The 23,444-nt window shown below is 44.1% G+C and overlaps 1 protein-coding gene across 1 annotated transcript in view; it reads left to right on the top strand.

Annotated features, from left to right (window-relative positions):
* Positions 1-23,444, top strand: part of ZNF654 (zinc finger protein 654) — a 40,933-nt gene that overhangs the window by 10,796 nt on the left and 6,693 nt on the right. The window contains exons 3-8 of the mRNA XM_044284521.1: positions 213-294; positions 2,148-2,283; positions 2,455-2,657; positions 5,752-5,891; positions 7,275-7,416; positions 9,822-12,264. Coding sequence (XP_044140456.1) covers positions 213-294; positions 2,148-2,283; positions 2,455-2,657; positions 5,752-5,891; positions 7,275-7,416; positions 9,822-12,264 — 3,146 coding nt within the window. The remainder of the gene's footprint in view (positions 1-212; positions 295-2,147; positions 2,284-2,454; positions 2,658-5,751; positions 5,892-7,274; positions 7,417-9,821; positions 12,265-23,444) is intronic.

Genomic DNA, 23,444 nt, shown 5'->3' with positions numbered 1-23,444 from the left:
GTGTTAATGCTCCGTGTCTCTGCTGTCCGGAATGGGGCTTGGCTCTCTTTCACGCAGCGGATTCCACGCACGGCATCTGCTTGTGTGAAACAGCCCTTGGTCTTTTGCCCGGTGATTGGTTTCTTTCTCACACAGGCCTATTTGTCTGTGACATGTGGACTGATTTATTGTACTCTTTATACAAATCTCAGTGCATTGCTATTTTATTTCAGGAGTCTCTTTGAGTTGCTGCTGTTTTTTGGGAAAGATGAATTTTATGAGGCTCCTTTGAAAGACATCCTTGGTTCAGTCCAGGTAAGTCCAAATAAGAATAGAGAAGTTGTAGCACTCGCCAATCCAGTGTGACCCCGAAGGGTAAGGCCTCACGTGGGGGGTACACCGTGCGTTTTCTGCAGTGGAGAATCCGCAGTGAATCTGCCAACATTCCACAACAGGCTATGCTGATCAACAGGCAGGTGGGCGCTTCTTCAACTGTGAGGACTGCCCCTCACAGGTGAGGAAGTCTTGCTAATGAGACAGAGACAAATCCTACCAGGCCATTAGGGGGCAATTTATCAATGCAGCACTACTAAATTTTAGGCTAAAACATTTTTTTTCCAATTGTACTACATGTACAGACTATTGCTTTCGGCCTCACTGAATCCGCCAGGGAGCTGCTCTGACGGCTCAGTCTGTAGCCCATAATTTTGAACTCCTGACATGTCATAAACGCTCATTATAAGAGGACCTGTCACTGCAAAGTGTGATGCAATCAGCATGTTATAGAGCAAGAGGAGCTGAGCGGATTTATATATCGTGGGAACGGTTACAGCAAAACTTGTAATTTATACATTTAAACCTCTTCTCTGTCTAAACTTGAGACCACCCCGTGCACAGTTATCGGTGACAGCTATTTATGTATACACACTTACACAATGCTATCAGTCATTGATAAGATGGCCCCTGTGTACAACTAAGGTCAGAAAAAGCAGAAACCTAAATGTATAAATTAGACGTTTTACTGAAGCTTTTCCCATAATCTGTATGTCATTCTGTTCAGTTCCTTATTTATTTAACTTTTTCATATAGCTCTGGCATATTCCGCAGCGCTTTACAGACATTATCACTCCCTGTCCCCAGTGGGGCTCACAATCTACATTCCCCATCAGTATGTCTTTGGAGTGTGGGAGGAAACCGGATTACCCGGAGGAAACACAGGGAGAACATACAAACTCCATGCAGATGTTTCCATGGGCAGGTTTGAACCTAGGGCACAATCTGCCACCAGTGCTAACCACTGAGCCGCCATGTTGCTAGAGTAAAAGCTCTTGCATTTTCTGATGACCGATTCTCTTTAAGCTATATTCATCAGTTTGATAAGAATATCACTTAAATGAGCGAGCTGTCATGAGTTCAGTGTTAAGGCTATTTTTATTTTTAGGTTTATTTTTATTTTTAGGAAGGATAAGATACAGATTATTAGCTTGTTGCCACCGATCACATGGCCTAGTTGCAGGTGAGCCCCACTGAAGTGAATGGGGCTGAGCTGCAATACCAGGCACTGCCGTTATACAATGTGCGGTGCTGTGCCTGGAAAGCTGCCGGGAGCCCAGAGCTTTGGTGAGCGCGGCAGCTCCCTAGAACAGATGATTGGTGTTGGGACTTGGACCCCTGCCGATTTGAATAATGACCTATCCTGAGGACAAGTCATTATCATTTCCTGAATAATCCCTTTAATACTCCCATTCCCACATTCTTACTCTTTTTTTTTTTCATGCATATATTTTAAAAGTGGTTGTCCCACAAAACCGTCCGACCATCAGAAGATCACTGCAGGTTTACCTTAGTTAACCCTCGGTGACTATATGCTCGCTCAGCAGGGGCTAATGTGGTATCACAAGGCCACCCTTTAATGCAATGCACACACAGAGTGGGTCTGCTACAGTGAAAGCTGGCTTCCTTCGATTCAGAAGAGGAACCCCGCCCGACATCCATATTGTAAAATATCCTGTAGAGGCCATGAAATGTCACCAAATGTGCCAATCTTACAGTAAGAAAATTATACATTCAGATTTTAGATCAGTGCTACAGACATAAAAACTGTACAAAACATTACTTTATTGCTTTGGTTATTGTAGGATTCAAATTATTATTTTTTTTTACCCCAGGAATGCCATGACCTCCTCATCCGATATGATAATCCGGACTTGAGAGAAGTTACATGTGTTATTAAGGATGGAGGTCCTTGGGAAGATCCAGTATTACAAGCTGTGCTTAAGGGAAAATCTGAACCTCAAGACATTGGTAAGTGTCACTGGCTTCTCTCAGCAAGGGGTAGGTAGCGACCTGCTCTCATAGAACAAGACACTGTGGTAGGTGCTCGTTCTGAGGTTTTGTGAGCAGAGCCTAGATGGCAGCACGTGTCCATAGTCTGCAGGCAGTAATCTGATGTTTTTGTCTTTTTTTCTTTCCTAGTGGACAGATACTTGAGGTCGGAGAACCAGCTGTTTTTTGAATTTCGGGTGAGGTACCTCATTGCCTGTGAACGTATTTCAGAAGCGGTGGCTCTGATAACAACCTGCTTGAGTCACCCTGAAGTCAGTAAAAACCTGTATTATCATCAGGCCTACTTTATGTGTCTGCATATGACCCGATTAACAGAGCGGCTTCTTCCTGAGGTTTGTCCCTGACATTTTGTTAAAAGTCCTGTATTACAGAGTTGTATCAGTATAAGGCCTGATTCACACGACCGTGCTCCATCCGGGAAACATTGCCTGTGTGTCGGCTGCATTTCCAGGACCTACTGCGTCTCCCCTGACCTGAACTTACTGCATCGTAGTGATTGATTATTATAGTCAGTTCTTTCCTGATCTGGGTGTGTTGTATTCATCTCCTCATGTGAGCGCAGAACAAGACCCGAGATCACATAGGAACTGACTGTATGTTGAAGAAACATGGAAATCCTGAGCAAAAATACAGCAAAGACGTTCAATGATGGGGGAAAAAAATCTGAATAGTAAAAGACAATCTTCTAAAAAAAACTAATATATTTGACTTGTGTATGTATGCAGATGTGAGTGATCCTTCAAGACTTTTATGGGATCTAGTTCATTAGATCTGTTGAATTGTGTGTTAGAAATGTATTTCTATATCCACTTCATTTTTGTACTTTGTAAGGAATAATGTGCCGGAATATATAAGATACAGTTAGGTCCATATATATTTGGACAGACAGCATTTTTCTATATTTTGTTCTGCACATTACCACAATGGATTTTGAACAAAACAGTTCAGATGCAGCTGACGTTCAGACTTTCAGCTTTAATTCAGTGGGTTGAACAAAATGATTGCATGAAAATGTGAGGAACTAAAGCATTTTTACACACAATCCCTTCATTTCAGGGGCTCAAAAGTAATTGGACAAATTAAATAAAATGTTAATTTCTAATACTTGGTTGAAAACCCTTTGTTGGCAATGACTGCCTGAAGGCTTGAACTCATGGACCTCACCAGACGCTGTGTTTTCTCCTTCTTAATGCTCGGCCAGGCCTTTACTGCAGCGGTTTTCAGTTGCTGTTGGTTTGTGGCCTTTGTGTCTGAAGTTTTTAGTCTTTAACAAGTGAAATGCTCTATTGGGTTCAGATCCGGTGACTGACTTGGCCATTCAAGAATATTCCACTTCTTTGCTTTAATAAACTTCTGGGTTGCTTTGGCTTTATGTTTTGGGTCATTGTCCATCTGTATTATAAAACTCTGATCAATCAGTTTGCTGCATTTGGCTGGATTTGAGCACACAGTATGTCTCTGACAACCCCGGAATTCATCCGGCTGCTTCTGTCCTGTTTCGCATCATCAATAAACACTAGGGACCCAGTGCCCCTGGCAGCCATGCATGCCCAAGCATCACACTGCCTCCACCGTGTTTTACAGATGTGGTATGCTTTCAGTGCTCCGGACTAAAAAAAAATTATAAACAGGAGCCGTTGGCTCCTAAACTGAAAACTTTAGGGGCCAAATTTAAAATATATATATATATATATATATATATATATATATATATATATATATATATATATATATATATATATATATATATATATAAAAATAAAAAAGGCTTGGAGAAGATGAGACGCAGGTCACAGTAATGAGCCAGCACTACATATAGGAGAATACAGCACCACATTCCTATTACATCCAGTAACATCTACTGTCATGTAGACCTTCTTTCCTCTTCTCTTCCATTTGACCCAGACCTCCATGACAAATGCTTTCAGCCGCATCTCGTCTCTCTACAGAGTTTGTTACAGACATGTTGGATTTTTTAATTTTTCCATCAACACCCCCCAATCTTGGTGTCCCAACAATGTCATCCCCAGTACTGTGCCTGTGGTGCTCCCCAATGTCCCAGGTAGTACTATACTGCTGAAAACATAGTGACCCCACTAGAAATAATGTCCCTATAGTGTCTACAGCAATTATAAATGCCACCTAGAGTGTCCCCAGTAATAATAATAAAACCTTATATTAATTCCCCCTACACAGCAGTTACTTCCCTCCTCACTGCCCTCACATAGTAATTGTCTCCCACACTGCCCCATATAGTAATTTCCCCACACATGGTAACTACTGCCCCCACAGTAGAAATATGCTTCACAGTAGTAATTTCCCCCCCCCATACTGTCCTCTAGTGTCCCCCTTACGGCCAGTAATGTTGGCACTTAAAAAATTCTTAAACTCGCCTGTGTCCTTTCGCTGGCGCTCACTAGCTGCTGGTACGGCCCGGGATGGTGCGACGCAGACGTGCAAACCTCACTGCTGTGCGTCCCGGTACCGGCAGACGTGATTATGTCATCACGCCCGCCTGCGCTGGGATTTCATTACCAAATAGACTTCAGGCATGTAGTGTAGGTGATCGGCGGCGTGGGGCAAGGAATTATTGTCTCCCATGCTCTGCCGCAATATTCATCTATATTGGCGACAAGGCTAAAAAGTCTTGTCACCATCTGGAGCGCTGTCTTTGGACCATGAGCTGTACCATGCCTTCGCCATACTTTTTTCTTTCCATCATTCTGGTAGAGGTTGATCTTGGTTTCATCTGTCCAAAGAATGTTCTTCTAGAAGTGTGCTGTGTGTTTGTTTTTTGTTTTTTTTAAACAAAGTCCAATCTAGCCTTCTTATTCTTGAGGCTTATGAGTGGCTTGCATCGTGCAGTGAACCCTCTGTATTTACTTGCATGCAGTCTTCTCTTTATGGTAGATTTCTGGAGAGTGTTGTTCACTTGCTTGGCTGTTGTGAAGGGGTTTCTCTTCACCATGGTAATTATTCTGCGATCATCCACCACTGTTGTCTTCCGTGGGCGTCCAGGTCTTTTTGCATTGAGGTCACCAGCGCTTTCTTTCTTTCTCAGGATCTACCAAACTATAGACTTTGCCACTCCTAATAGAGTAGCAGTTTCTTTTTTTTTTTCTGTTTTCGCAGATGAGGGATGGCTTGTTCCACCTGCATGGAGAGCTCCTTTGACCACATGTTTACTTCTCAGCAAACTCTTCAACATGCAAGCACTACACCTCAAATAAACGCCAGGCTATTTATGTGCTTAATTGAGAGTTAAATTAAGTAATTGACCAATTACTTTTGGTTCCTTTAAAAACAGGGTGCCACATGTAAAGGAGCTGAAACCCCTAAACCCTTCATCCAATTTTAATGTGCATACCCTCAAATGAAAGCTAAAAGTCTGTTCTATATTTCTAATCAGTTTCTTCACTTTTACAGCACGTCCTGAGACTAGACTGCAGTGACGGAGTTAGAATTATCTGCAATATTGAAAAGGAAGGTAAAACGGCGCTGGCACTGCAGCTGAGCGAGGCTTTTCTCATCACACAGTTGCAAACTGGAAAAATGTATTGCATTTGGTAAGTGTCCAGGAGAAGCTGGTAATTTTAATAATCTCTTCCCTTCTCTCCCATTGAACATTTCCCGACACGGCAGGTGTATACAGAATTTGTTGTCTTAGTGCTGCCCTCGTTTTTTCTTTTTTGGTCACTTTAGGGTTCACATGTGGCAGGTTGTTAAATGAATTTCTGCAGCTCTTTCATACATCTGAAAGGGGTTTGTAAAAATGCATGCATGCAACAGAATGGTCACAAGTGAACATAACCCCAGTATTTGTATTCAGACTGGTCGTAAGTCTAACACTTCACACCCCTGGCTATCAGCTGTTCTACGGTAGTCCTGCACCGGAGGTACACAGCTTCATCTATTGTGAAGTAGGCAGAGCTTCTTACTGTGTTCTGCGGATAGGCCATCTGTATGCTGCTTGCAGCGTTTTGCTGTCCGCTTGACGAAACTGAGCCAAACGGATCCGTCCTGGCACACAATGTAAGTCAATGGGGATGGATCCGTTTTCTGACACAATCTGGCACAATAGAAAACAGACGGATCCGTCTTGGTTGTGTTACAGATAATACATGACAGATCCGCCCAAAACGCGAGTGTGAAAGTAGCCTAAGCTGTGTAAAATGTTATGACATTAAGTTAGTCCTTTCTAGCTCAGGTTTGCATCTGTCATCCGTACCAGGTCTTGACTTCCAGGTTCCGGATTCCTATAAACAAGATCATTTTACTTCCTTGTAAATGGCCAGTTTATGCAGTAGTGAAATCTGGGACATTACTCTTGGGATAAATAGACCATTTAGATTTGCATAAACTGTATCTAGTGATAACAGAGAGGGAATGGGGTTTGCCTTCTAGATGCAGGATCTAAGATGGCTGTAAAAATTAAAAACCTAGGATAAGTGCTGTTAAAAGGGCACACATCACCAGGATCGTCTGGAAGGACTGACCCAGATGATTAGAAGCCCACCTTTTTACTTCCTAATTCATCGTGACATGCAGAAGAAATCTTCGTTAATATGCTAATTATTCCTTAAAGGGGTGTTCCAGTTACTCCTTATCCACAGGAATGGAAACCAGTTGTTGCCCAAACGCCTGACCTGCTGCTCCATTCGTTTCAGGGGGCCCACTTATCTGTAGGGGTCCCAGTGGTTGGACCTCTACCGCTCTAATAGTTATTCCCTATCCGGTGGATCAGAATGAAGGCACTTTCTTCCTTCTGGGATTCACGTCTCCACCTATCCCTTGGTTGAACTTGATGGAATTGTTTTTTTTTTGTTTTTTTTCCAAGCTTATTAACTATGTTATAATGTTATATTAGGAAGATTAACCTGATGAGATCTGTTCCATTATGGATTCAGAAATGGCATTGATCTGTTTTTTGTTTTTGTTTTTTTTTGCAGGGAATTAATTTTCATTTGGAGTAAACTTCAATTGAAAGTAAACCCCTCCAAGGAGGCGTTTGTTGAGCAATGCTACAACATGCTGAGGATTGCTGCAAATGTGAAGGCCATATTTCCCTTCATGAAAACCATCAGAGAGGAGGTGAGTGCATGTAGGGGATAAATGTCTGGTTTGCAGATGTGCTGATACAAATACTCCCTTTAGGCCTCTTGCACACGACCGTATCAGTTTTGGGGTCCACCAAACACAGATAACGGCCTTATGCATCCTGCATGTTACCCTTCCACATGTCCTGCACTGTTACAAGTACATATTGGTCCTCAAATTGGACAAGAATGGGACATGTTCTATTTTTATTTAAAAAATATATATATATTTTATTTTATTTTTTCTTTGTGGGGTCAGGGAAATAAAATGCAGATGCAGACAGCACTCAGTGTCCTGTCAGCATCTTTTGCTGCCCCATTGAAATGAATCGGTCCTCACCCGTTTCGCAAAAGATACCGATCAGATGCTGACCGAAAAAACAGTTGTGTGCATGAGGCCTTAGAGCAGGCATGCTCAACCTGCGGCCCTCCAGCTGTTGCAAAACTACAACTCCCAGCATGCCCAAACAGCCTACAGCTATTAGCCTACAGCAGGGCATTGTGGGAGTTGTAGTTTTACAACAGCTGGAGGGCCACAGGTTGAGCATGCCTGCCTTAGAGTATATTAACATAGGGCAAGGATGGCAGAGAGGCACGCCATTACTGTACCACAAAACATATACTTGAGTACTTATGTTTTTTTCAGACAGTGCGTTAGAAAAGACAATCTTAGGAAAAGCTTGTTTTTGTTAAGTTTTTTTTGACAGACTTTCACATCCCATATGTACTGTGGACATTGACCCTCTTCTATGAAGAGGCAATGCAGAACTGCAGTAAACTGTAGAATTTCACAGGGCTTACCATAAATATCTGAGAGGTGCATGTCCCAGCATTTATCTCAAGGACTGAGGCCCCTCATTTCGCAGCTTCTGTAAATGGAGAGGTGACCCTCTCTCCAGTCACTACTTTGGGTGTACCGAAAATAGTCACATGAACACAACAATGAGAGCACATCTATTTTAAAGCTGGAGGCACCTAATGCATGCCCACTACACAGAGCAAGAGGAGCTAAAGTGGTATTCCTAGCTCAGAATGGAAACCTGCTCCTTGCTGGTACGTAAGTCCCATTCAGATGTGTAGGAGCTACTAAAACGGCATAGCTCTGCCAGCCAACTCCTCCTGACGGCCGCATCCAAATGGGAAGGGGGCGGGAGAGGGTTGATGGCAGAGCCCTGCATCTACCAGACATTTATTATAACATACCTTGTTGATATGATAACAGTTTGTAAGTTCAGTTCAGCCTGTTATTCTGTAAGTTGATCCAGAGGAAAAAAACAGTGAGGTAGAAGCCAATAGAGGCCTTCCCGACTCCAATCAGGCAATCAGAATAACTCCCTAACCCTGGGTTCACACCTGAGCGTTCCTCAAACGCGCGTTTTACGCGCGTTTTTGTCGCGCGTTTTTATGCGCGTTTTTTGTAATAGTAAACGCGCGTTTGACGCGCGTTTGTGTCATTGACTGCAGTGTCCTATGGCCACAAACGCGCGTCAAAACGCCCCAAAGAAGCTCAAGTACTTGTTTGAGCGTCGGGCGTTTTACAGCGCGTTCGTACGCGCTGTAAAACGCCTAGGTGTGAACCCTTCCCATAGGGAAGCATTGGTATTCATGTCTTAAGCGTTTTACAGCGCGTTTGAACGCGCTGTAAAACGCTCAGGTGTGAACCCAGGGTAAATCAACGACACATCTCTACTAGCTATAGCCTGTAATATTATTACGCTCCAGAAATACATCCAGGCCCCTCTTGAACGCCTTTATTGTACTCACCATCACCGCCTCCTCAGGCAGAGAGTTCCATAGTCTCACTGCTCTTACCGTAAAGAATCCTCTTCTATGTTTGTGTACAAACCTTCTTTCCTCCAGACGCAAAGGATGTCCCCTCGTCACAGTCACAGTCCTGGGGATAAATAGATGATGGGAGAGATCTCTGTACTGACCCCTGATATATTTATACATAGTAATTAGATCTCCCCTCAGTCGTCTTTTTCTCTAAACTGAATAACCCTAATTTTGATAATCTTGGTACTGTAGTCCACCCATTCCATTATTACTTGGCAATAACTGGTATAAGGAGTGCCCCTTTTAATGGGTTATTCCTGGTTACCAGTTCCTTTTTGCTCATGTGGCTGCTGTAAGGCAAATCTATGAATGCTGCTAACAGGAGCTCAGGCAGGAGTTCAGCAGCTCATCCCATAATCGTATATAGAAAACATAATAAATAAAAATCTGCTAAAGAGCAAGTATCGCTATCCGATTTGGTTTGTTAGTATTAAAATATAGGCGATACATTCACTTTAACATATTTTCTAACCTTTCTGCCTAAAGGCTCTCCCCTACCCTTGCCTGTAAGTTTTTATTAATTATTCTAAGGACTGTATATTAATCTCCTATTTCTGCTTACAGATTGGCGAAGGCTCTGTGCAGCTGTCGGTTGAACTTTGTGGCTGCGCGTTACAGCTGGATCTTCAAGGCGACCCTGAGACAAAATCTTTAATTTATAAAACCATTGCTTATCTTTTACCCACGGACCTGGAGATTTGCAGAATCTGTGCTCTGTCTGTTTTCTTCCTGGAACGAACCGTAGAATCGTATGAGGTGGTCGAAGGGTTGTATAGATACTGTGACGAAGATTACAATGAGTTTGCCAGCTATGTGGAGAATCGAGTGCGCTTTGAACTGCTTCCAATATTAAAAAGGGGTTTAGTATTCGATCCCGAATTTTGGAATTTCTCAATGATCCAAACAAACTGTGCCGCTCTGCTGGGAGACAATGCTGCACTGGTTTTACCGAAGTCCGATGCTGTGGATATTGTTGTTGAACAGCAGAGTTTGCCTTTGGATGGTGCCGTGACACCATTACATAATGGTGAACGGAAGCATAAAGAAAGCCGCGGCAACAGGCATAAAGTCTCATCAGAGCCTAAGAAGAACCATACTGTCCTCACCCCACATAAGATGGATACAAATACACCCAGGCATCATTGTACTTTGTGTAATAGAGAGTTCTTGGGTGGTCACATACTCAGACATGCACAGACCCACCATAAAAAAGGCTGGTTTTCATGTGTTATATGTGCCCGGAAGATCAGGAATAAAGTGTCCATGCTTAGGCACCTAAAACATCACCTAAAGAAAATGCAAAGGCATCAAGCAGGAAATTCTCTTAAAGCTTCCTCAGACCCATCCCCTGGGTACTCGGATACAAACAAGGCGAATTCTTTAGAAACGTCATCTTCTACAAACGAGGTGAATTCTTTAGAAACGTCCTCTTCTACAAACGAGGCGAATTCTTTAGAAACGTCCTCTTCTACAAACGAGGCGAATTCTTTAGAAACGTCATCTTCTACAAACGAGGCGAATTCTTTAGAAACGTCATCTTCTACAAACGAGGCGAATTCTTTAGAAACGTCATCTTCTACAAAAAAGGCGAATTCTTTAGAAACGTCATCTTCAGAGACTGGAAATTCCAACCAGGACTTAATGGACAGTGAGCATATCATTCCTGGTCGAAACCACACCATGGACCATAACAGAGGAAACGTAAATGATTCCACAGCTACACAGACTTCGTGCTCCACCGACGTAAGCAATTCAGACGAGACAACTGCATTAAGTGAAATGCAAGGTGTAGAAGACGATGCGGGCAGAGATACGGGTCAATGTGTTAAAATAAATGGCTCTTTATTTTGTAAATTCGACCCGGTTGTCAATCATCAGGTTCCGTGCCCAGCTCAGGGCTGTCATCGGGTTTTCCAGAAGGTAAGAGCCTTGAATAAGCATGCACGGAAAGCGCACCCTTCTGATGTGAAGGTGCAGCAGCACATTATGACATGGAACAAAAGCAAATGCCGATTCTGCCAGAGGAAGTTTGTAAACTGCAGACATTTCGTTGACCACCTAAATAGGCACGTTTACCCCAATGTCTATTTCTGCATGCAGTTGAATTGCAATCAGAGATACAAGTATTCAGGTCAACTCATTGAACATCAGCAAAGCCACGAGACTCTTGAAGTTCAGTGCGGTTATACGAACTGTCCAGAAATTTTTGATAAGCTTTCTTCCCTTTATGAGCACGAAGCTCTGCACTATAAACAAATCCCATTAGATAATACTACTTCTGTACCCAACACAGAGCCTCTAGAAACGGTTCATGTTCCCCAAGAGGACAGTGGAAGCTTAGAACCTCAACCTGACGTGTCTTCACCTTCTAGCAAAACAGAAGAACCCCCTCGGCAAGAGGAAGCTCCCGACCTGCACATTCCCATCTGGAAATCGAGAAAGGATGTAGCAGAACCAAAGACCTATAAACAAGCAGAGAAAAAACTTAATGGTGAAGTACACTTGGCCAAGGAGGTCCTCCAAACTAGCTGTGATGTTGGGCAGGATCCAATTCCTGAAGATAACCAGGGTGCTGCTCCTGAGGAACATGGCCTCAATGGACACATGGCTCAGGAGCCGAGCGCTGTAGTAGAAACGGCAACTGTAGAGAGGGAGATGGAAAGTAATCCACCAGACTCGGACCCAGATGCCGCACAAGAGACTGCACCAACAGCACGGGCTAAACAAAGTCCGGTCGCTTTCTCCAATGCGTATGGCACAGTGGGAGTGCGGCCATTTAGTAGACCATTGCCACCTAGTTACCTAGACGAACAGTACATTAGTATGCCAAAACGCAGGAAAAATGAACTGGAACTTACTTCCGAAAACCATACGGTATCTGAACCCCCAGTAGAGAAATGGAGATGTGGGAAGTGCCTAACTAATTACTGTAGCTCTGAAGCGCTTGAGCAGCATCTAGCACAAAAGAAGTGTCAGCTGTACTTTGGTTTTGACTCAGATGATGAAAGTAAGTTGGATGTACAGTAAATGTGTGTGTATAATATATATATATATATATATATATACAGTACAGACCAAAAGTTTGGACACACCTTCTCGTTCAAAGAGTTTTCTTTATTTTCATGACTATGAAGGCATCAAAACTATGAATTAACACATATGGAATTATATACATAACAAACAAGTGTGAAACAACTGAGAATATGTCATATTCTAGGTTCTTCAAAGTAGCCACCTTTTGCTTTGATTACTGCTTTGCACACTCTTGGCATTCTTTTGATGAGCTTCAAGAGGTAGTCACCTGAAATGGTTTTCACTTCACAGGTGTGCCCTGTCAGGTTTAATAAGTGGGATTTCTTGCCTTATAAATGGGGTTGGGACCATCAGTTGCGTTGTGGAGAAGTCAGGTGGATACACAGCTGATAGTCCTACTGAATAGACTGTTAGCTGCTTTTTTCTTGCCATAATACAAATTCTAAGTAAAGAAAAACGAGTGGCCATCATTACTTTAGGAAATGAAGGTCAGTCAGTCCGAAAAATTGGGAAAACTTTGAAAGTATCCCCAAGTGCAGTCACAAAAACCATCAAGCGCTACAAAGAAACTGGCTCACATGCAGACCGCCCCAGGAAAGGAAGACCAAGAGTCACCTCTGCTGCGGAGGATAAGTTCATCCGAGTCACCAGCCTCAGAAATCGCAGGTTAACAGCAGCTCAGATTAGAGACCAGGTCAATGCCACACAAAGTTCTAGCAGCAGACACATCTCTAGAACAACTGTTAAGAGGAGACTGTGAATCAGGCCTTCATGGTAGAATATCTGCTAGGAAACCACTGCTAAGGACAGGCAACAAGCAGAAGAGACTTGTTTGGGCTAAAGAACACAAGGAATGGACATTAGACCAGTAGAAATCTGTGCTTTGGTCTGATGAGTCCAAATTTGAGATCTTTGGTTCCAACCACCGTGTCTTTGTGCGACGCAGAAAAGGTGAACGGATGGACTCTACATGCCTGGTTCCCACCGTGAAGCATGGAGGAGGAGGTGTGATGGTGTGGGGGTGCTTTGCTCGTGACAGTGTTGGGGATTTATTCAAAATTTAAGGCATACTGAACCAGCATGGCTACCACAGCATCTTGCAGCGGCATGCTATTCCATCCAGTTTGCGTTTAGTTGGACCATTTATTTTTCAACAGGACAATGACCCCAAACACACCTCCAGGCTGTGTAAGGGCTATTTGACCATGAAGGAGAGTGATGGGGTTTTGCGCCAGATGACCTGGACTCCACAGTCACCGGACCTGAACCCAATCGAGATGGTTTGGGGTGAGCTGGACCACAGAGTGAAGGCAAAAGGGCCAATAAGTGCTAAGCATCTCTGGGAACTCATTCAAGACTGTTGGAAGACCATTTCAGGTGACTTCCTCTTGAAGCTCATCAAGAGAATGGCAAGAGTGTGCAAAGCAGTAATCAAAGCAAAAGGTGGCTACTTTGAAGACCCTAGAATGAGATATTTTCAGTTGTTTCACACTTTTTTGTTATGTATATAATTCCACATGTGTTAATTCATAGTTTTGATGCCTTCAATGTGAATCTACAATTTCCATAGTCATGAAAATAAAAAAAACTCTTTGAATGAGAAGGTGTGTCCAAACTTTTGGTCTGTACTGTGTGTGTGTATGTGTATATATCTAAAAAAAAAATGTTTTATGTATTTTGTAGGGACTTGCTATGGTAGACAGGATGCAGTATAGATGTCACAAGTTCTTTGGATCAAAACAGTTCAGTGTTTTATTCACACTTTAGGCAAGTGACAAAACAGTCATATTCAAACAAAGTCACCTTGTGGTGTTGGTGGTAATTCACATCATGTGGCAATTCTGCCTCAGAGTCCTTGCTGACAGCAGCACCAACCTTTTTTTTTACGCCAAACAGGTAGCAAGGCTTCATCCAAATCCTGGCTTCTAAGCCCAGCTGCCTATTTTAGGACCGCTAAATACCTGTTTTCCAATACCAAACCTCTTACTGTGTCACATCCCCCCCCCCTCTTTGTTCAACCCTGAGGGGGTGAACAAACGCCAGACAGTGTACCTGGGACAGGGCATCTGTGTTTCCCTGTAACCGGCCTGCCCTGTGTTCCACCGAAAACTTAGTTTTGTAGGGAGAGAAACCATCTGGTGACTCGGGCATTTCTGTCCTTGTCCTGGCTTATCCACTTGAGAGGGGAGTGTTCAGTCACCAGGTGGAATTTTCTCCCCAATAAATAATAGCGGAGGCATTCTAGTGCCCAGGCACTCTCTCTCCTCTATACTATACAGGGTCATGGCTTGGGTGAGCTTACGGCTGAGGAAGACAACGGGATGCTCCTCCCTGTTGACTTCCTGAGAGAGTACAGCACCGAGGCCTACTTCGGAAGCATCGGTCTGTACTACAAACTCCCTATTGAAGTCGGGCGTTACCAAAATCGGTGACCCACACAGGGCCGACTTCAAATTGGAAAAAGCTTCCTCCGTCTGATCATCCCAGCAAACCATCACTGACTTGTGTCCCTTCAGGAGTCCAGTCAAGGGCGCGGCTAGAGTAGCAAAGTGGGGAACAAACCTCATGTAATAGCCCATTATTCCCAGGAATTACTTTATTTGCCTAGTGGTGACCGATCGGGGCCAATTCTGCATCGCCTTTATTTTGTTCACTTTGGGTTTGACTCTGCGCCCAATGACATACCCCAGGTACTTGGTCTCTTCTAACCCTATTGCACATTTTTATGGGTTAACAGTTAGGCCAGCTTTCCGAAGGGAGTCCACTACAGCCTGCACTTTGGGTAGGTGGCTTTCCTAGTCGGTACTGTGGATGACAATATCGTCCAGGTAAGCCTAAGCGTACCGACGATGTGGACGAAGCACGATGTCTATTAGCTGCTGAAAAGTGGCAGGGGCGCCATGTAGACAAAAGGGTAAGACCTTATATTGATACAGCCCCCCAGGTGTGATGAAGGCAGTTTTTTCTTTGGCAGCCTCCGTTAAGGGCACCTGCCAGTACCCTTTCGTGAGGTCCAAAACAGAAAAATACCGGGTGTTCTACTTTGCGTTATTGAACTGTTGTAGAACACTAGTCAGACAGCTTAACAATAATTAGAAGTCAAGAAACGTGAGACATCAGATCTGTATGTATTTTTCTGAATAACTTTGTAAAACTACAATATAATAATAAACAAAACATGTGTGTCAGGACATAAAACCTAATACAGCAGCCTCACTCCATCAGTGAGAGTACCCACAGACAATTCCATCATAAGTCCAGGAATAGATGAATAGCTCCTCTGAATGCAGTCTGCTAGATCCAGGAGCAGCCATGAAATGGAGGAAATACAGTTCCAGGTTAAAGGTTACTGCCTCTGACTAAGAAAATACATTTCCTGTAAAGTTCTGGCAAAGTAGAAACTAACTTTGACTACTAGATGGCAGCAACGTCAAACATAACATTGCACTATAGTCTTTACAGCACATTACTAGAACAACATCACCCACTTTTACATTTGGGCGATCCTCAGTCCATTTCCTACGGCGTTGTAGATTTGACAGATACTCCCTGTTCCATCTTTTCCAAAAGGTGTCTGCCAAGCATTGTACTTGCTTCCACATGAACTTGTGTTGTACTTATGGTTCCAGATGGAGCAGACAAAGAGTTCACCTTTTGAGTCAACAACATTGCTGGGGTAAGGACCATAGGTGTATCTGGGTCAGCTTCAGGCTCTGAGTGGATAAACGTTAGCAGTGTCTATCTGCTCACAGTGTGGTTGGTACAGAAAGGATGGGCCTGAGAACCATATACAGTTCTGAAGGCATGCTGCTTGAGTAGGCCTAGTGGCATAATCTGCAGGGTTTTGATCTGTAGATACGTAGAACCACTGATCTGGGTGTGTAGATTGCCTGATTCTATTCACTCTGTTGGAGACATACAGATAGAACCTCCTAGTGGTGTTGCAAATGTGCCCTAGGACAGTCTTGCTATCGGTGAAGAATTTCACAGCATCAAAGTCAGTGTCTAGTTCATCTGTGATTAGCTCAGACATTTCGACTGCAAGTACAGCAGCACACAACTCTAATTCTGCATCAATTCCTTTCAAGTAAGCTACTGCGCCTATAGCTGTGGTGGATGCTCCAGAGAAGATGCATAGTTCTTTCCTGCAAGCTGATGATAGAGATATGGGCACATAGCATCTGTCTATCTTTAGGTGCTCTAACGCTTGCAAGGATTCTGTCCATTGAACCCACTCACTCAGTCTCTCTTGTGGAAGCAATGCATCCCATTCACTTTTCCCAGATGACCGTTCCCAGACTTAGACCTTACCTCTTATTGTCACAGGTGATACAAACCCTAGGGGATCATGGAGGCTATTTACGGTGGATAGAATGCCTCTACATGTAAAAGGCTTTTCCTCTGAGGAAACTCGGAAAACAAAACTGTTTCTAGATCCCAACTCAGGCCTAGGCTTTTCTGCAGGGGAAGGGTGTCTGTACCTAGACAAAGATCTTTAAGGTCCTTAGCTCTGTCTGCTACAGGGAAGGCTTCCATTAATTTTTGGCTGTTGGAGGCGATTTTATGAAGATGCAGATTGGATTCCGCCAGCATTTTCTTTGCTTTACTGAGGATTGAAATTGCGTCTTCAGGTGTGCTAGTAGAAGTGAGTCCATCATCTACATAGAAATGTCTCGATACAAAGTGTTTGGCTTCTTGTCCATAGCACTCTGCATTTTTCTGGGCAGCCTTTTGCATGCAGTATATAGCGACAGCAGGAGAGGGGCTATTGCCAAATACGTGCGCTTTCATTCTGTACTCGACAATTTCTTTGTCTATGTCATTGTCTTTGTACCAGAGAAAATGTAGAAAGTCTCTGTGATCTTCTCTGACAAGAAAGCAATAAAACATTTGTTGCACATCTGCTGTGAAAGCAACGGGTTGTTTTCTGAAGCGCATGAGGACCCCTAGCAAAGTATTGTTTAGGTCAGGGCCACTCAACAATACTTCATTTAAAGAGATGCCTTCATACTCTGCGCTGGAATCAAAAACTATTCTGATTTGGTTAGGTTTGTGTGGATGGTAAACACCAAACATTGGTAGATACCAGTGTTCCCTGTCTGTCTCAAGTGGTCCTGCAACTTCAGCGTGATCATTGTCTAGCATCCCTTTAATGAATTCAGTGAAATCTCTTTTCACTTCTGGCTTTCTCTGCAGTGTTTTGCTGAGTTAATGCAAACATTTCATGGCTTGCTCCCTGTTTACTAGGCAAAACACGTCTGGGTGTGTGAAAGGGGAGAGGGGCCACCCAACTGTGATTGTCATCTTGGTAAGGCTCTCTATCCATAATCCGCAAGAAGATCTGATAGAGAGGGCCTGTTTATCATCAGCTTTAGTTTTCTGGAACACTGTAATCCCTAGATTGTCTGTCTCAATGTTGGAATTGACTTCTTATTTACCATATAGTGTAGAAGAGTCAGTGTTGTGTTGACCTGCCAAAGCTTTCCTTGACAACGAAGCTGTTGTGACAGGGACTGAGAAGGGATGTGCATCCATTTGTTAACACAGACGTCTTCAAAGTGTTGATGTTGTCAGGCTGGAGCATTGTCCCCAAGCAAACTTCTCCTACAATGACCAACCCCAGGTCCAGTCTCTCTGCATAGGGGACATTATAAGGTCCATTGATTTTCTGGCGTACCTTGTGTACCTGAAGGATGTCTCTCCGAAGAAGTAGAAGGATAGAAACATCTGGCTCAACAGCTGGGATAAGGTGAGCAATTGAGCAGAGGTGAGGGTGGTGATGAGCTACTTCTGGAGAGGGAATCTCTCAGTTTTGTCGTCAGGTATCATGCCACACTCTATTAGGGTAGTAAGTGGGAACTGCACTTTCTTATTGAAGGATTCAATGGTAAAGTCAGTAGCTCTTCTCCCTGTGGTTTCAATTGTCCCCGCACATGTCCTTGGAGTGTATGGAACTGCACTTGCCTTAATGTTAAAGATATCAAAGAAATCTGACTTTGCAAGGGATCTGTTGCTCTGTTCATCTAGCACTGCATTCATTTTCACTGCCCTTTCTCTCTTGCCAGTGGGATACACAGTCACTAGACAGATTTTAGAGCATGATCGGGCACTCTTGCCTTGTCCACATACTTCAGTGCAATTAGACAATACAGAGGAGAGTGGGGTCTCTTGTTGCTCCCTGCCCTGATCTCTCCTGGGTTCTACAATCTCTAGTGGGGCAGGAGCAGGGACAGGGTGTAAAGCTGCAATGTGTCTCTCACTGCCACATTCTGTACATTCTACTGGTATTTTGCAGTCTTTGGCAATGTGATAAGTAGATCTGCAGCACTTGAAACAGATGCTGTTTTGCTTAAGGAAGGACATCCGCTCTGCAATGGGTTTTCTTCTAAAGCCTTTGCATTTCTTTAGTGGATGTGGTTTTCTGTGTATTGGGCAATGCCCATCAGGGTTTTCTATCGTGTGTACCTTGTGGGTGCTTTGGTAGTCTGTGACTTCTGAAGGTACAGCTGTTTTGAGTATGGATACAGAGGTCCTACCGTGAGGTCTCTTGGGTCTGTGTGATTGCCGCCGCTGGTGGTGAAGGTGAAACTGGGATCACTTCGTATTTTCGCTTGCTGTCGGACAAACCTAGAAAACGGAGAAAGGGGGAGAAGCGACTCCATAATCTTCTTTGAATTTACCTCCCACACACATCCACTTGTCTTTCAGATTTGAGGGTAGTTTATATGAGTTTTCACTTCCTGACAGGCTTGTTCCCATGTAGGCAGCGGCCTTTGCTTCTGCAACTACAGCTGCAGTCTGTCACTGCAGGGTGAGCAATTTTGATTCTAATTCCGCTTCTTCTTGTGCTATGGCAGCTTCCCTAGCTGCTCTCTCTTGTGCTATGGCAGCTTCCCTAGCTGCTCTCTCTTGTGCTAGGGCAAATTTCTTGGCTGCTATCTCCTGCATCATCATGGCTTCTTTTTCTGCGCGCTGTAGCTGGACGAGCTCGAGCTCTAACTGCTGAGGAACGTGCTGAGGACATCTTGCTAGCCCGTGAAGTTCTGGACACATGCGACTTTGCATCTTCTTGCTGGGCACTGGGAATGTTCTCCCTGCCTTGCTGTGTTGGCGGTAGCATATCATCAGCCTGGTACTTTTTCCCTGATCTTAGACTCATGCTGCAGTAATGGCGTCTCAGTTTATTCTAGACCGCCACGTGGGTTGTCTTTTTACTGTTCTGCTTTGCGTTATTGAACTGTTGTATAACACTAGTCAGACAGCTTAACAATAATGCAGAAGTCAAGAAACGTGAGACATCAGATCTGTATGTATTCTTTTTTCTGAATAACTTTGTAAAACTACAACATAAGCATAAACAAAACATATGTGTCAGTACATAAAACATAATACAGCAGCCTCACGCCATCAGTGAGAGTACTCACAGACAATTCCATCATAAGTCCAGGAATAGATCAAGAGCTCCTCTGCATGCAGTCTGCTAGATCCAGGAACAGCCATGAAATGGAGGAAATACAGTTCCAGGTTAAAGGTTTCTGACTCTGAGGAAAAAAAAATACATTTCCTGTAAAGTAGAAACTAACTTTGACCACTAGATGGCAGCAATGTCAAACATAACATTGCACTATAATCTTTACAGCACATTACTACATTTATTATGCACAAAATGGGCAGAACACCGGGCTTGTCCTAACCTCTCGATGAGCTCATCCACCCGGGGCATGGGATACGCATCGAATTTGGAAACCTCGTTTAATTTTCGAAAATCGTTGCAAAACCGCAACATCCCATCCGGCTTGGGTATCAATACTTTAGGACTAGCCCACTCACTTTTTGACTCCTCAATGATGTCTAGCTGCAACATTAGCTGCACCTCCTCCGATATGGCTTGTCGCCAAGCCTCGGGCAGCCGGTATGGTTTTAATCAGACTTTTGCCTGAGGCGGTGACAGTGTCATCCTGCATTATGGAAGTGCGTCCAGGGAGGTCTGAGAACACATTGGTGTTCTGACTAACGAAATCCATTGCCTCCTGAGTCTCTTGCATCAGACAGAGGCTGGTACCTCTTCTCCTAGAAAACCCGGCTGCCGGCTGTCTTCTGTACAGGTTTCCCTATCTCCACGGTTTGAGTAAATTCACATGGTAAACCTGCTTTGGCTTTCACCGCCCTGGCTGGTGTACCTTTGTAGTTTACATCTTCAATTTTCTCGAGTACCTTGTAGGGCCCCTGCCACCTAGCCAGGACCTTACTGTCCACGCTCGGCACCAGAACCAAAACCCGATCACCAGGGTTAAAGATCTGGACCCGAGCCTGCCGATTATAGACCCGATTCTGGGCTCCCTGAGCTGCCTCCATATGCTTCCTAACGAGAGGCAACACGGTCTCTATCAATCTTGCATCTGGGTAAAGTACTTAATGACACTTTTTATGTGGAGTGGGTTGTTGTTCTTCCCATGCCTCTTTGGCCACATCCAAGTGACCGCGAGGGTGTCTGCCATATAGCAGTTTGAAGGGCGAGAACCCAGTAGAGGCCTGGGGCACCTCTCGCACTGCAAACATGATAGGGCAGAAGAAGGTCCCAATCCTTCCCATCTTTAGACACTACCTTTTTCATATATATATATATATATATAATATATATACAAAACACAAATAGTGCAGCAGCACAGTCAGAGTCAATGGACTGGGTGCAAATCCCCACGGAGGCAGGCCGCTCCTCCACGGTATACAATAGACGAAAAAACGAGGCAGCACTTCCAGCTTCTGGTGTACGGGTGAAGACCCCAAACTTTAATCCAAGCGACGTTTCGGCCTACTCAATGAGGCCTTTATCAAGCTTGATAAAGGCCTCATTGAGTAGGCCGAAACGTCGCTTGGATTAAAGTTTGGGGTCTTCACCCGTACACCAGAAGCTGGAAGTGCTGCCTCGTTTTTTCGTCTATTATAATAAATATATATATATATATATATATATAATTTTTTTTTTTAAATGTTTGGTTAAACCGTTCTACCAGACCATCCATTTGTGGATGGTAAACAGACGTCCGTAGTTGTTTTATGTGCAGCAACTTGGAGTTCCCTCATCACCTTGGACATAAAACGGGATCCCTTGGTCGGTCAGAACCCTATGAGTTCGGCCAAGGTATGTCGCAATGGCACCGCCTCTGGGTACCGAGTGGCGTAGTCTAGAATGACTAAGATGTGTTGATGCCCACTGGCGGACTTCGGTACTGTGCCTATGAGGTCCATAGCTATTTGGTCAAACAATACTTCAATAACCGGGACAGATACTAAGGGACTATGGAAATGTGGCTGGGGGCTAGTTATCTGGCAGGTCGGGCAAGACTTGCAAAACTCTTCCACGTCTTTGAATATGCTGGGCCAGTAAAACCGCTGTAGAATACGATCCTGAGTTTTCTGCAGCCCCAGGTGACCCCTGAGAACGTGTTGGTGGGCTAGATCTAACACAAGCTTGCGATAAGCCTTGGGGACCACCAACTGTTCAATAGGTTCACCCCGTAGTTGGTTCACCATCTACTATTAACACATTTTCCCAAGCGCGGGATAGGGTTGGGTCCTAACATTGGGCGGTACCAAAATTATCCCCGAAGCCATTGAGGTCGCTATTATGAGTTTATAATGTAAATTGGTAGCGATGGCCACCTCATGAGTCACCAGGGTGGTGGGATAGTCCTTTACGTCTCCATGGATGCACACGAACCTGACTTTTTGGCCAGTATACTCTGTGGGCTGCACCAGGGAAGCTCTTAACAGGGACACCAGACTCCCTGAGTCCAGCAGAGCTACCGCCAGAGTGTTTCCCACTTCCACCTGGCACAGGTGGCTATTATCTATATTTTCTGGGGTATCTGTTGCACACAGCTTCCTGGCAAACGAGGAGTGGCGGTAGCCATAGTTAGTATCCATTGGTTCGCCCCGATGGGGACAGTTGGCCCTTATGTGGCCAGGCTCCTGACACTGCCAGCACACTATCGGAGCTAGGTCTGTAGGGGGTATATCCCAGTGGGTTTTGCTGGCACCAGTCGCTGGGTCTGGGGTGGAGATTTCCGGGGTTTGACTGCTCCTTCCCAAAAGAACCCCCTGTAGAGTCCTGGTAGCCTCATAGCGCTTCACCAGGTCGACCATCTTAAGGGCATTACTAGGAGACACCTGGCTGATCCAGTGCTGGAGAGGGTATGGCAAAGCCCTCCAGAATACATCAGCCAAAAGACGGTTTAGCATAGCAGTGGAACTCAGCACGTCAGGCTGCAGCCATTTTTGCAACCTGTGTAACTTATCATAATACTGAGGTCTCGTTGGTTCAGCCGGGTAAGGCCCCTTTAACATGGGTGAGAATTCCATGCGGGTGCATCACTTGTGCGTTGTGTGAAAATTGCAGCATGTTCTATAGTTTTTCACGCAACGCAGGCCCCATAGAAATGAATGAATCTGCGTGAAAATCGCAAGCAAGTGCAGATGTGGTGCGATTTTCACGCATGGTTGCTAGGAGATTATAGGGATGAAAGCAACCCCGGACCCCATTAAAGTGTATTCACTGTATTATTTTCCCTTATAACATGGCTATAAGGGAAAATAATAGCATTCTTAATACAGAATACTTACTAAAATGTGCCTTGAGGGGTTTAAAAAAATAAAAATAAATTACTCACCTTATCCTCTTCGCGCGACTGGCATAGTCTTCTTGCTTCTTTCAGGACCTGCAAAAGGACCTTTTGATGACATCGCGCTCACCACATAGAAATCTTCTATCTTCATTCAGCAGGACCTGCGCTGACGTCACAGTGCTCACCACGTGTTGAGCGCGATTACGTCATTTTGCAGGTCCTGATCGAAGAAGCAAGAAGATGATGCCAGATGCGCAATCAATTGGATAAGGTGAGTAAATTTTTTTTTAACCCCTCAAGGCACATTTTACTAAGCATTCTGTATTAAGAATGCTATTATTTTCCCTTATAACCATGTTATTGGGAAAAATAATAAAATGAATAGAACACTTAACCCAAACCCGAACTTGAGTGAAGAAGTCTGAGTTCGTGTCTGGGTACCACATTCAGTTTTTTTTCTCACGCGCGTGCAAAACAAACTAAACATTGGACCGCAATCGCAGTCAAAACTGACTGAAATTGCATGCTT

The sequence above is a fragment of the Bufo gargarizans genome, chromosome 3, assembly GCF_014858855.1.
Source record: "Bufo gargarizans isolate SCDJY-AF-19 chromosome 3, ASM1485885v1, whole genome shotgun sequence".
NCBI classification, from domain to species: Eukaryota; Metazoa; Chordata; class Amphibia; order Anura; family Bufonidae; genus Bufo; species Bufo gargarizans.
Note: the sequence above shows the minus strand (reverse complement) of the source record. Positions and strands in the feature narration are given on the sequence as shown.